The sequence below is a fragment of the Apodemus sylvaticus genome, chromosome 12 (assembly GCF_947179515.1).
Source record: "Apodemus sylvaticus chromosome 12, mApoSyl1.1, whole genome shotgun sequence".
Taxonomy (NCBI): Eukaryota; Metazoa; Chordata; class Mammalia; order Rodentia; family Muridae; genus Apodemus; species Apodemus sylvaticus.
In genome coordinates, this window is record NC_067483.1 from 96112177 (window position 1) to 96124767 (window position 12591).

The 12591-nt window shown below is 41.8% G+C and overlaps 1 protein-coding gene across 1 annotated transcript in view; it reads left to right on the forward strand.

Annotated features, from left to right (window-relative positions):
- Positions 1–12591, forward strand: part of Ush2a (usherin) — a 723091-nt gene that overhangs the window by 296963 nt on the left and 413537 nt on the right. The window contains exons 22-26 of the mRNA XM_052200359.1: positions 47–176; positions 1557–1658; positions 4343–4522; positions 5774–5904; positions 10767–11040. Coding sequence (XP_052056319.1) covers positions 47–176; positions 1557–1658; positions 4343–4522; positions 5774–5904; positions 10767–11040 — 817 coding nt within the window. The remainder of the gene's footprint in view (positions 1–46; positions 177–1556; positions 1659–4342; positions 4523–5773; positions 5905–10766; positions 11041–12591) is intronic.

Genomic DNA, 12591 nt, shown 5'->3' on the forward strand with positions numbered 1-12591 from the left:
TTTATTTATTTATTCATTCATTCATTCATTCATTCTCTCTCTTAAGGGATCACTAGTGGAAGTTACCACAACTGATGATGATGATAGTAAACAATACAGTGACGGACAATGGCATGAAGTCATAGTGATCAGACATCAGGCTTCTGGCCAGATCACTCTTGATGGGCAGTACACAGGTAAGGGATGTGCGTGCGTGCGCATGTGTGTGTGTGTGTGTGTGTGTGTGTGTGTGTGTGTGTGTTGCGTGTACATGTGTGTGTGTGTTGCGTGCACATGTGTGCGTACACATGTGTGTGTATGTGTGTGTGTGTGTTCACATGCATGCACGTGTGTATGAATTTCACATTGATTTCTTCATTCAGTTTCACACTAGTCCCTGTGAGATCTGCCTTTTAGTTGTGTCTCTTAGCTGATCTTGGCTTCCCCACTGGTAAACTCTGGCCATCATCTCCTTGTCCAGGTAGGACTCCAGTAAAACAGAGATGGAAATGAAACTACCATCAGCTGTTCTGTTCTGTATTTTGTGCATTCTTCACACCATGCAGGGGCTCCTAATTGCCCAATCAAGGTTCCCTCTTGCCTCCAGAAGGCAAGCAAGGAAAGGAACATCTATGTGCAAAGATATATATATAAAAAAAAAAAAAAAAAAAACAAGGCTCAGACATGTATCTGACTCCTCCCAGTTTCTGCGGTGGGTAGGCAGGCAGGATTCTGCTCACATATCTAATCTTGGTATTTGACTATGATTGTCATCTCAGCTGGCTCTGTCTTCCATTTTCATCCAATGATGTAGATTTTCATGGATTCAATTCGGCTATAGCTGTTTTTAAGGAGATCCTATTGTTCTAGGTGCTCAGATAGGAAAGAGTAGACAGAGCTTTAATAGTGGCTGTGGTGTAGAAGGAAGTGGTGGCAGGAGATAATAAATAAAAGTATAAAGTCATAACAAGTTGTGGGAATGTAAAAACAGGACAGGTAGGTGTTATCGATGTTGCTAAGACTTTAACTCAATAGGAAAGTCAGTCTAATTTACCCTCTAAGGATACTGAGAACAGCTTCTTACAGCCACTGGCCCAGACCCAAGAGATTCATAGCTGATTGCCATGGGGCCATTGTCGTAAAAGGTTTGTGCACTGGGAGGAGGGTTAAATTTGACTCAGGGTTATTGGGTAAGGACTTTCTTATAACATTTGAGCAGAGAAATGAGGGGGTCCAAGAAAAAACCATGAAAATATCTAAAAAGAAATGTGTATGTTTTGGGTCAAAACAACAAAAAGTAGACATCAGGCTGGGATGAAGGAAATGGTAGGCAACAGGCCCTAGGGATATCAGAACACTATATTATATGTTAGAGTCTGACAAGGAGGCCAGTTTGGTGGCATACATGGAGGGGCTGCTGATGAGATGCAGGCTGACAACAGCTGCCTATCTGGGAGCTAATAGACAAGGAGGTAAAGGAGATGCAGGAGATCTGGGTACCAAAGATCTGTAATGAGTTTCACTCTGAAGATTTGCCTGAGAAAGCTGTAGTTCTCCTCTCCTCTCCTCTCCCAAAGGCTCCTCAACTTCTCTGAATGGAAGCTCTGTGACAGGAGGCTACACCGGACTGTTTGTAGGCGGGCTGCCTCAAGGTCATGCCATCCTCCAGAAGAGGCTTGGTGAGTTTCGAAGGAAGTGGAAATATATATCATCCTAGTGTTGTTAGTGTTGCTGTGGAAGCACCCCAGCAGTGCAACTGTAAGAAGAAAGGGTCTATTTAGCTTGTAGCTCTGTGTTATAATCCTATCCCTGCAGGGAACCCATGGCAGAATGTAAAGCAGTTGGTCACATCCACAGTCAGGGGCAGAGGAGAATGAGTCCATACCTGATAACTCTTCAGCTCTTCTCCACTTCTACACAGCCAAGGACTCAAATCCAGGGAGCTATGCTGCCCACGGGGGGTTACATCTTCCCACACCAGGCATCAATGACCTCAAACGATGGTGTCCCTCCACCAATGTGCCCAAAGGGCAGTCTGCTCTAGATAGTCACTCACTAAGACTCCTATCAGGTGATTATAGATTGTATCAAGTTTGCAATTCATAGCAACCAGCATAATGTTGTACTCAAAACCTTAAGTACAATCTATTTACAGTACTTAAAATATAAAGGGGTATTATTTATATTTTTAACATACATGTATTAATTTCCAGCCTCTTCTCTCTCAGAGCAACTTCAATAGTTTTATTTACCTTGCCAATGTCAAGTTCTTGCTATTCAAAAAGTTCACTAGGCTTTTGCCAAAATGACTTATATTAATTAAGATTCATACAATTGCAGAATGTGTGTAGAGATTTTTTTCTAAGACATTTAATCCAATGGAAATAACATAGGAATTGGAAACTTGACTACCAGAAGTCTGAGGAACACTCCAAGTATATTGTATGGCAGTCAAAGAGACTACAGATGGATGACACTATCCCAATCCCCAAAATTCTATCATTAAGGTATTTGGGCTGAAGAGGTAGCTCAGTGGATAAGAATATTGTTTGTTCTTTCAGAGGACCTTGAGTCTTTTCTCAGCACCACACGGTGGATCCTAATCTTGAATCCTCTTCTCCCCTCTGTAGGCACTGTGACCACTTGATGTGTAAACATACAGATGCAGATCTAGAGCTAGATATGGAGACAGGCAGACAGACAGATGATAGATAGATAGATAGATAGATAGATAGATAGATAGATAGATAGATAGATAGATAGATGATAGAGAGATGATAGAGAATACATATAAAATAAATACATATACTAATACATATAAATAAATGGAAAGGAAGTTTTAATGATATTAATAAAATGGATCCTATCTTAAGGTTTTTGTTTCTGTTTTTGTTTTGTTTTGCTGTGATAAAATTCAATGACTAAAAGCAACTTGGGAAGGAAGGGGTTTATTTCAGCATACAGTTGTAGAAGTCAGGGCAGGAACTAAAGCAGAAGCCATGGTGAAATGCTACTTGCTGGCTTGTTCTTCATGGCTTGTTCAGTTGGCTTTCTTTTACATGTCAGGACACTCTGGCCAGGGGTAGCACTACCCAAAATGGGCTAGACATTTCCACATCAGCCATCAATCAAGAAAATACCACACAGGCTTGCCTATGGGTCAACCTTACAAAGGCACCTTCTGAACTGAGATTCCCTCCATTCAGATGACTATAACCTGTGTCTCAAACACACACACACACACACAAACACACACACACAGAGTCCTATGCAAGTAGCACATATACACACACTCCTTACTTTCAGCATACAAAAGCAAAAGCAAAATCATACTCCAAACTGAAACTAATAAAAGTTACCACCAATGTCATAGGGAGGCTGGCGAGATGGCTCAGTTCATAAGGGCTTTTGTTGTCTAGCTGAGCAAGCTGAGTTCAATCCCTGGGATCCACATGATAAAAGGAGAGAGCTAATTCTGACAGACTGTCCTCTCATCCTCACATGTTCACCCTAGTGTGCATGTGCTTACATGGAAACACACACACAAATAAATATAGTAAAAATTGGCATGACCCTGAGAACAATCACCTCCAAATGCTTACTAATGTCCTTAAGGTTTTTCCATGTCTTATTTGGGCTCACAGGGCACCTCAGGGCTTCCCCTGCAAAGGCTTCTATGTAGCATTCCAGAAATCATAGAAAGGCTGGGACCCTGGGATGAGTGTGCTCATCCATGTGTGTGGATATGTGTTCATATGTGTGTTTGGGTGGGAGGTAGTCATTGTTCATGTATGTGGGTGCTTGTGCATGTGTCCATGGACATCACAGGTCTACATCTGATGACTTCAATGACTTTCTGCCCTTGATTTGTGCAATAGAATCTCTCACAAAGACCAAAGCTCTTGGCTTTGTCTAGGCTGACTGTCTAGTGAGCTTCACAGACCCTCCTATGTTTCCCTTTAGCCCCTGAGGGTTGTCAACGCAGTGCTGGGAAGAAGGGATGAAGAGCCTTTAAGAGAAAGCTAGGGATCAAAACCCAGGTCCCCAGCTCTTGTCAGCCCATCACCAACTGAACCCTCTCCCAGCCCTAAACCTCACTTTTAAAAGTGCTTAGCACTTATTTTGTAGGCTTAGGAAAACAATACCTGGGATAATTCAAAAGGCAGTATTCTTGCTAATAGCAAACTATCAAATTTTGTTGTGCATCCAATGCTACAAGGGTTGCGTGACTTGTGGTTTTCAGGAACTTGGGGTGCTAATGCTTGTAGGTTCTTCCTTGTGAATGTCAGCCAAAATGGATTGCTGAACAATAAAGTCTATATAATTGAATGAGGTGTGTTCCTGATGCCTTTCACCTTTGCAGAGATAATCCAAAGAGGCTTTGTGGGCTGCCTCAAGAATGTGTCCATCATGAAGGGTTATAGCCCCTCTGAGACGTGGCTGCCATTGGATTGGCAGAGCTCTGAGGAGCAGGTCAACGTATATCACAGCTGGGAGGGTAGCCCCACCAACCTAGAAGAAGGAGTTCAGTTCCTGGGAGCAGGTGAGGCATGGCTGGTGACTCACTGGGCTTGTGTTAATCATCTTTTTGTCATAATCACAAAGTACAGGAGGAAGTTGACTTAAGAGGTAAGGTTAACTTTGGCTCTCAGTTTTCCAGGTTCCACTGGCTTCTGATGTGTCCCTGAGAGGAACACATCCTGATGGGAATATGTGACCTTGTGAACCACTTCTTGCCAGTAAGCAGAAGAGAGGTCACACTCTGCTTCTCCTGTCTCCTCATTGGTCCTCAAGGTCACTCACAGGATCCCACTTTTGAACGATTTGAGGGCATCCAAGAGCCACAGGATAGCAATGCACATACATTCTCTTCACCGTCTCATCTATCTTCCTCCACCCAGTATACATCAATGAGTTTATAGTGCAGAACTGTGTACATTGAATCCTACATTATTTTCAAAGTATGGATATAAAATAAAACTGTTAAGATTCTTGGTACATACTTACAAGTGATATCTCTGGCGGGCCCCAGAGTTCTCTGTTTAAGTGTCAATAGTTCCCATGTATAAATCAGGTGACAGATGTCAGCATGCAAGTTACTGTGAAAATATGGTGCCAAGGAGATTTTATTTTTAAAATGACTCAACTCCCCTATTCCCCTTAATCTGTAATTGAAGGATGCCTGTCTCTAAAGCTCAGCATGGTGTTAAGCAGGCCTCTGAGGGGGCTACTGGTGAATAGGGCCATCGTAGCCACCACCGCAGAGGCTGAAGAGAACTGTGAGGTAGTGCCCTTCCTTTCCACCCATCTCTGTGTATGCCCCCATACCCATGGCATGGCCCCAGAAAGGAACAGTGGAGCTTATCAGATTTAGACTATTCTTCATTAAACACCCAAGTCAGCTCCTGTCTCTAAGTTGATTGGTTATAAAGTGTCATAAACTGTGTGGGGTAAAAAAAAAATCTATAGTGATATTGTTTATTTTTCCATTGAAGGTGGCATTCTGGGCTTGTCTTAGCTTCCTCAAGGGTCTAAGCATCATGCAAGATTCATGTATGCATGTATGTATGTATATGTGTCTCTGTGTGTCTGAGGATATAATCTGTTTCCTCTTCAAAAATCTATGACATTCATTTTGCAGCCCCATAGACAGGAGGAGGGACGCCATGGACTGAGACTGATCTGTCTGTCTTTTCTGGGATTTTTTTAAACAAAAGCCGCACCTTCCTCAGATGCTCACCACACTCTCACACTGCCTGCCGGGTGCTGATGTGCACACACTCTTGTCTTAAAGGATTCCTGGAGCTTCGCTCGGATACGTTCCATGCCGCGAAGGACTTCGAGATCTCCCTGAAGTTTCAAACAGACCAACTGAATGGATTGCTTCTCTTCATTCACAATACAGAGGGGCCGGATTTTCTAGCTGTAAGTTAATGAATTTAATTAAGTTATATTAAACTATCAGGCCCCACTTTGAAAGAGATAAATTGTGTGTTAGTATAAAGCACAATGGTTTCTTTCCTAAACTTACTTTTATTTTCATAATTTTCCTCAAGTAGTCTTTAATTACAGGCCTGTGAAATGACTTACAGAGTTAAGATAATTTTTTTCAACTGACAATTAGTACTATAAATGTTGCAAATTGAACAGAACAGAGCAGATGTTAAAAATTAAGGGAATCCAATTTAGTTTCTTGGTACATGAAAAATACCTCTTCATTATCTTTTGATATAGTTTCAAAATGTACTTTATATATTTCACTCGGTGTCAGATAAAACACAATACAATGAATACTAATGAGCAAAGCACTCCATTTGAGGACTCAATTATCCTTTTGTGTCTTTGTTTCCCCACCTCTAACTGGAACTAGCATGTAATCATAATTTTATGTATCTTATTAGTATGTATTTTATAGTTTGATGGACATCTATGAATGAGTTTTACAGATTTTGAGATTCATGAAAATGTACTTTTTAGAACTTGTATTTATTCGCAATAGTCTAGGTTAAAATTAACATTTTCCATTGAGTTGTTCCATTTTCAGGGCTGTATAATATGCTTCTCAACAACAATATACTGTTTCCATATATTTGCTATGGTGAATAAGAGTAATGTGAGCAGTTTTTAAATTTCCTAAGTGAAGTGAGAAAGTACCACAGTTTTTCATTTACTGCTAATCATTTGATCAAATGCTATCATCCACATTGAAGCCCTGGACAGATGGCGTAGCACTTAGGAATACTTATGTTTATCTCTTGCCTCTTGCATCAACGTCTCTCTTGTTTTTTTTCTTCCTGGTTTCAACTCAGTCTCTTTATGGCGTGAGCCCCTGCTGGCACTCCATCCTTGTCCCTTGATGTCTGTGTGATGATGGTGGCTAACCCTCTCCCACTGGTCACAGTGGAAGTATGACAGATGTCTGTGCTCATTGTATGTCACTCTGACCAAATGCCCGACAGAATTAAAAGGAAGAGGTTTATTTTGGCTCACTCCTTGGTCCTTGGCATTTTTTGAGGACATCATGATGGCAGAAACACATGCTAGAAGCTTCCATTCCATGAAGACAAGGGATGGGCAGAGGTTGAGGAAACATGACAAACAGGACAGAGAAACAGGTGCCCTTCAGAAACACACTCCCAGTGAGCCTCATTCTCTAACCAGCCTGCACACCCCACCACTACCATCTCAAAATAATCTAGTCTGATGTTTTCAAATTCATCTTTTCTTTATATACATGAGTTTGTATACCACACATGTGCAGGTGCCCACAGAGACAAGAAGAGGTCAACAAATTCCTGGGGAACTAGAGTAACTGATGGTCATGTGCTACCACGTGGGTGCTGTGAATCAACCTCAGGTCCTATGCAGGAGCAGCAGGTACTCGTAGCTGCTGAGCCATGTCTCTACCACTTCTCTTCAGCCTTAACCCGGTGGGATAAACCACGGAAGAGGTCTGAACACTGATTGACCATGGATATGCCTTTACCTACACTGTCAGGAGTGTCTGCCTATCTCCCAAGTGACTCAACACAAATTGGCAGTCACACAGCCTTGATTTTTCATGCACTTTTTTGTACAGTCTGCTGGATGATCTCTTGTATATATACTCTTGGTTTCAAATGAGGGAAGTTTCTTAAGTACACAGCAAGTTAAAGTAAAAGAGTACATAGCAAGTAGCAGAAAGACAGAGAAAGACAGACAGATATCACAACACCATCAAATCAACTTCTCAAAACCCCTAGCAGAAATGACCTGGGGGAAATAAGCCCCATTAAGTCCATCAGCTAGAGTTTCAGTGAGGCCTGCACAGAGCAGGTTGTCCCCAGGGGTGGGACATGATATCCAAGTGAAAGATCAAACAGCAGTAGAAAGGTGAACTCATCTCATTCTCAAGCTGGTGCTCAGGACAATCGGGAGAAACCAAGTAGGGAAACTGAGGCAGTATGCTGGAGTTCCCAATCAAACCTTCTCTGCATTAATGAGCTTCCCACACTCAATTCCAGGCTCCTCTTTCCCACTGCAGGCAACTTTATATTATGGGATATGCAGTGCTAACGTCTGCTGGGAATAGTTCACCTTCTGCTGTTCTGAAGGACACTGGTTTCCCTCCTGGCCTACTTTGCTCTTTTATTTTTTTCTCCTTGTCACACAGTTGGGACAAAGGGACACCGATAACACTTTGAGACCAACATGTTTAAGTCAGAAATGGGGTAGGGAAGTCTTGCTTCCCAAGCCAGCATCTCTACATAATCACACAGCACATGACATTGATCAGAGAGGGCGCCTTGCAGGTACCCAGCACAGTTAGTACCAGCCACCGTGCTCTCAGGAATCGCTTTATGAAACCCTTCTTAGAGCCTTCCTGATGATCACTATAACCATGCTGACTGCAATGACTTTTGAGGACCTATCACTGATCAAGCATCCGATCTTCCAGTTTCAGACGGATGCTTCCTGTGCCCAGGAAAAAGAACTTAGGATATAAAATACAAGTCAATACAAAACATAGCTTTTGGTGTCAGACAAGAAATAAACTTTTTTTGTCTCACCCCAAGTTCTCTAAAATCTGCCTCTACACACTGAGAAGGCTCTCAGTCTCCCACTCCAGTGCCTACTGTGTCTTACCTAACTGGAACCTTTCTTTAAACCCAATGTCCTCTCACTGCATGTGTCTACCACCCTGCTTGAAGGACCATCCATGCATCTTACATTTACCCTAAATCATATGTGGCGTGTGTGCCTGTGTGTGCATGTGTGTGTGCATGTGTGCATGTCTACATGTGTGCATGTGGGGGTGGGGACTTTAATTAAGGTTATTAAATGCTTCAACCTCCCTTCTAGCCCACATACCAGAGGGAGGAGGAAAGAAAGGTTGCTCATAAAAGGGTGTTATGGATCTGCTTAGAAGTAGTTCTTTGTGGCAATTCCAATCTTCATTATCAGGATATCAGCAGTCCAGTCCAAAACATCAAACATGAATCAGTAGGCACATCTAGAAGAAACTACAAGACTCCCCAAACTGACATGAGTCTAAAGAAGCAGCAAGAAGCAGCCAGAATACCACACGAAGTTCTCTGGCATGTTTCTCTCTATGAAGTCACAGCAAGCAAAGATCAGTGAAAACCAACAGAATGTCGCAAGATGAACCAATGCAAGAGCATCAGTCACTGTCTGTGGGGTTATGTATATATTATTTCTAAACATCACATGCCCTCTCAAGCATCCACTCTAGCAAAACATCGCATGCCCTTTCACAAGACAGCTTCTAGAAAAATACCATGTGTCTGCTCCAGCAAATCCTCTCATGTCTGCCTCAGCAAAACATCTTCTCAAGCATCTGCTCCAGCAGACATCCTCTCATGTATCTGCTTTAGCAAAACATTCTATCATCATACAGCTTCCAGATAAACATCATGTGGTACAACCAAGTTTTCAACACACCAGAAATTTCCACTTCAGGGGTGTAGTGTAGTCAAGTATGACTGAGTACGTGTGTGTGTGGGGGGGGGGAGGGCGCGTGCGCGCACGCACATATACACATGTGCACATATGTGGGCACACTTGTGGATGGGTGCACATGGAGCCCAGATTTGATCTTTAAGTTCTTTCTGGATATACTCTTCACTGTATTCATTGAGACAGGGTCTCTGCTGACTCCAGAGCTTGCCAATCGGCCAGTTGATAAATCCAGCTTGTTCCCAGGGCTTGCCTCCCCAGTGCTGTGATTGCAGAATGACAGAAGGCCACTCTCCACCTGGTGAGAGATCCCTAAGCTTGCTTGGCAAGATATTCAACCTTTGCCTTTAGAGGAGCCTTGGCCCCAGCTCCCCTAAATCTTTCTTGACTCCCAGGGAGCAAGTGGCTTGTCTGCTTTTGTGGCTCCAGGACTGCTCCAAGATGCTCCTCTGCTATCAGGACGATTTTAGGGAGCTGATGGTCTTGGTGCTTATTGAATGAAGGGTGATGCTGCTTGCTGAGGATGTGTCATGAAGATATCTACAGGGAAGACATATTCCTTCCCCATCAGGATTTAATTTATTTTATTAAACATGCTGTGCTCGAGCTTTCAACTCATAGGGTAGCTGATTTCACACCTAAAACAAAATTTAAAAAAATGGTTGGTAAAATAATTATCATGTAATGCTTTGAGGGAAAATATGGATGCTTTTCCCTTACACTGAAAATTTGGGTAAAATATGCTGACATTAGAAAATGGTGCATTAATCTAAAAGAATACACACAGAGGCAATTATGCTAGAGACTCGGAATAAAACTGAAACATTGAATCAAAATATATCTCGCAAATTTGAAATTGAGTTCACTAACCATTTAAAACAGGCTTCATCAAGCCTGACATTTCATTTTCGTATTGTCCTGTCAAATTTTCCCCCAAATTAAATTGATACATGCAGTCATATTTTCTCATTTCTGAGAACTCAAAAAACAGAGTCATAGTTCATAGTGTTCTGTTCTCCACTTTGCCAGTCATTTATAGTAGGATTTAATCTGTTAACTATGTTACAGAGGAAGCTGGCGTCTCCATAATATCACACTGTGTAGTATAATCATTACTGGGTATGAATTTGTTTGACTGAATACAACATTCTTCGTGGCGATTGTAAGCTTGCAGCATATTTCATTACCCATTACTTCAGCCCTGCCTAGGATAAGAGACGGTTTATTGTGTCTTGCTTTTTTCTTCAGGAAACTGACCCTCTGTTCTTGTTGAAGCTGCCATCCTGCAGTTTCCTGATGCGCCTCTTTGCTTTTTTGAATATGAAATATAGATGGAGCTGAAGAGAGGGCTGCTGAGCCTCACGTTAAACTCCAGCCTTATCTTTACGCGGGTGGATCTCAGGCTGGGACTGGCCTATTGTGATGGAAAGTGGAATACAGTCAGTATCAAAAAGGAAGGCCCTGTGCTGTCAGTGGGTGTGAATGAACTTACAAAGAGCGCCTCACGGGCTGGAGGCCAGCCTCTGCTGGTGGATTCGCCTGTCTATCTGGGCGGGATCCCACGGGAGCTGCAGGACTCCTACAGACATTTGACTCTGGAGCCAGGTAAGGTCCCTTGAGAGGCACACACCATTGGACACCCCTGTCCCTGGCAGGCTTTGGTTCTGCTGTTTCCAATATGGCAGCAGATTTTTACTAAAGTTATGCCCACTAACCTGCCTTCCTTTTGCTAATATCCCATTAAGCTAAAAACAAAAACAAAACAAACACAAAAACACTCGCCAGATACTTCTTCAAACAGAAGTATCTTCTTTTAATATATTTGATACTTTTTAATAAGTATCAAAAAGAAGTACTTTTTAAAATATATTTTATAGGGTATTTTTTTTTTTAAGTTTTAAAGATTTGCTTATTTTTATTTTGTTTGGGCCTTACCTAAGCACATGTATATGTAATGCAGTACCCTCAGAGGCCAGAAGAGGGCATCAGATCTGCTGGAACGGGACTTAAAGAAGGTTAGAGACACCATGTGACTGCTGGAAGTGGAGCCCAGGTCCTTTCTTTGCAAGAGCAGACAGTGCTCTTTGTCTCTCAAGCAGCCTGGACACTCCTTAAATGCAACATATTTATTCCAACATATCTTTAGCAAATAAGTGTCATACAGATAAAGTAATTTTATGTATTGCATGCATAATTTCTTTGAACGCACCTGTGGTTTGGGCTTTTAAAATATTGATCATTTGAAAGGTAAATGAATAAAATTATTAATAAAATAAAAAGTCAAATGAACAAAATAAATGAATTTAGAAAATAAAAAAATTAAAATATTGATCATTAGCTATATGTGAAGGTAAAAGATAAAAGTTTGTGTAGATATAAACAACCAGGAAAACACCATTAATTTCATATGTTTCAGCTTTTGATGTCAGAGCTCATCACCTCCATAGCTCTTCAGTAGAATTTTTGGGCAGAAAAACGACATGAAGCACATGAGTTTAGTAGAATCTCAAATATATTTATGGAAACATTAGACAGCTTTATCAAAAATCATCAAAAAAGGGAAAGCAGTTAACAAGCTAACCGGGCATTTAACTCATGTATGTTTGTACTTAACTAGAAAAAAAAAATAATTTAAAAGGCACTTGGTGGTGTTGGCACTGGAGAGGGTGGGGCATGAGGATGGCAATTTTGGAGGCCTCCTGGGCTATGTAGTGTGACCCCTGACTCAAACACAAAGGGAGAATGGCATCAGCATCTGCGTGTGATTCCCCTGAGCACTTCTCATGAGAAGAACTGAGGACGTGATCACAAGGAGCCTCTGAGTGAGCCATGAACAGGCGATTCATAGCTGCACCTGACAGATGAGGAAGGCAAGGGACAGGAAGCAAAGCCAAGGGGCTGGAGAGATGGCTCAGTGGTTAAGAGCACTGACTGCTCTTCCAGAGGTCCTGAGTTCAAATCCCAGCAGCTACTTGGTGGCTCACAGCCATCTGTAATGAGGTGTGACACCCTTTTCTGGAGTGTCTGAAGACAGCTATGGTGTACTTATATATAAGAAAGAAAGAAAGAAAGAAAGAAAGAAAGAAAGAAAGAAAGAAAGAAAGAAAGAAAGAAAGAAAGAAAGAAAGAAAGAAAGAAAGAAAGAAGAAAAGAAGA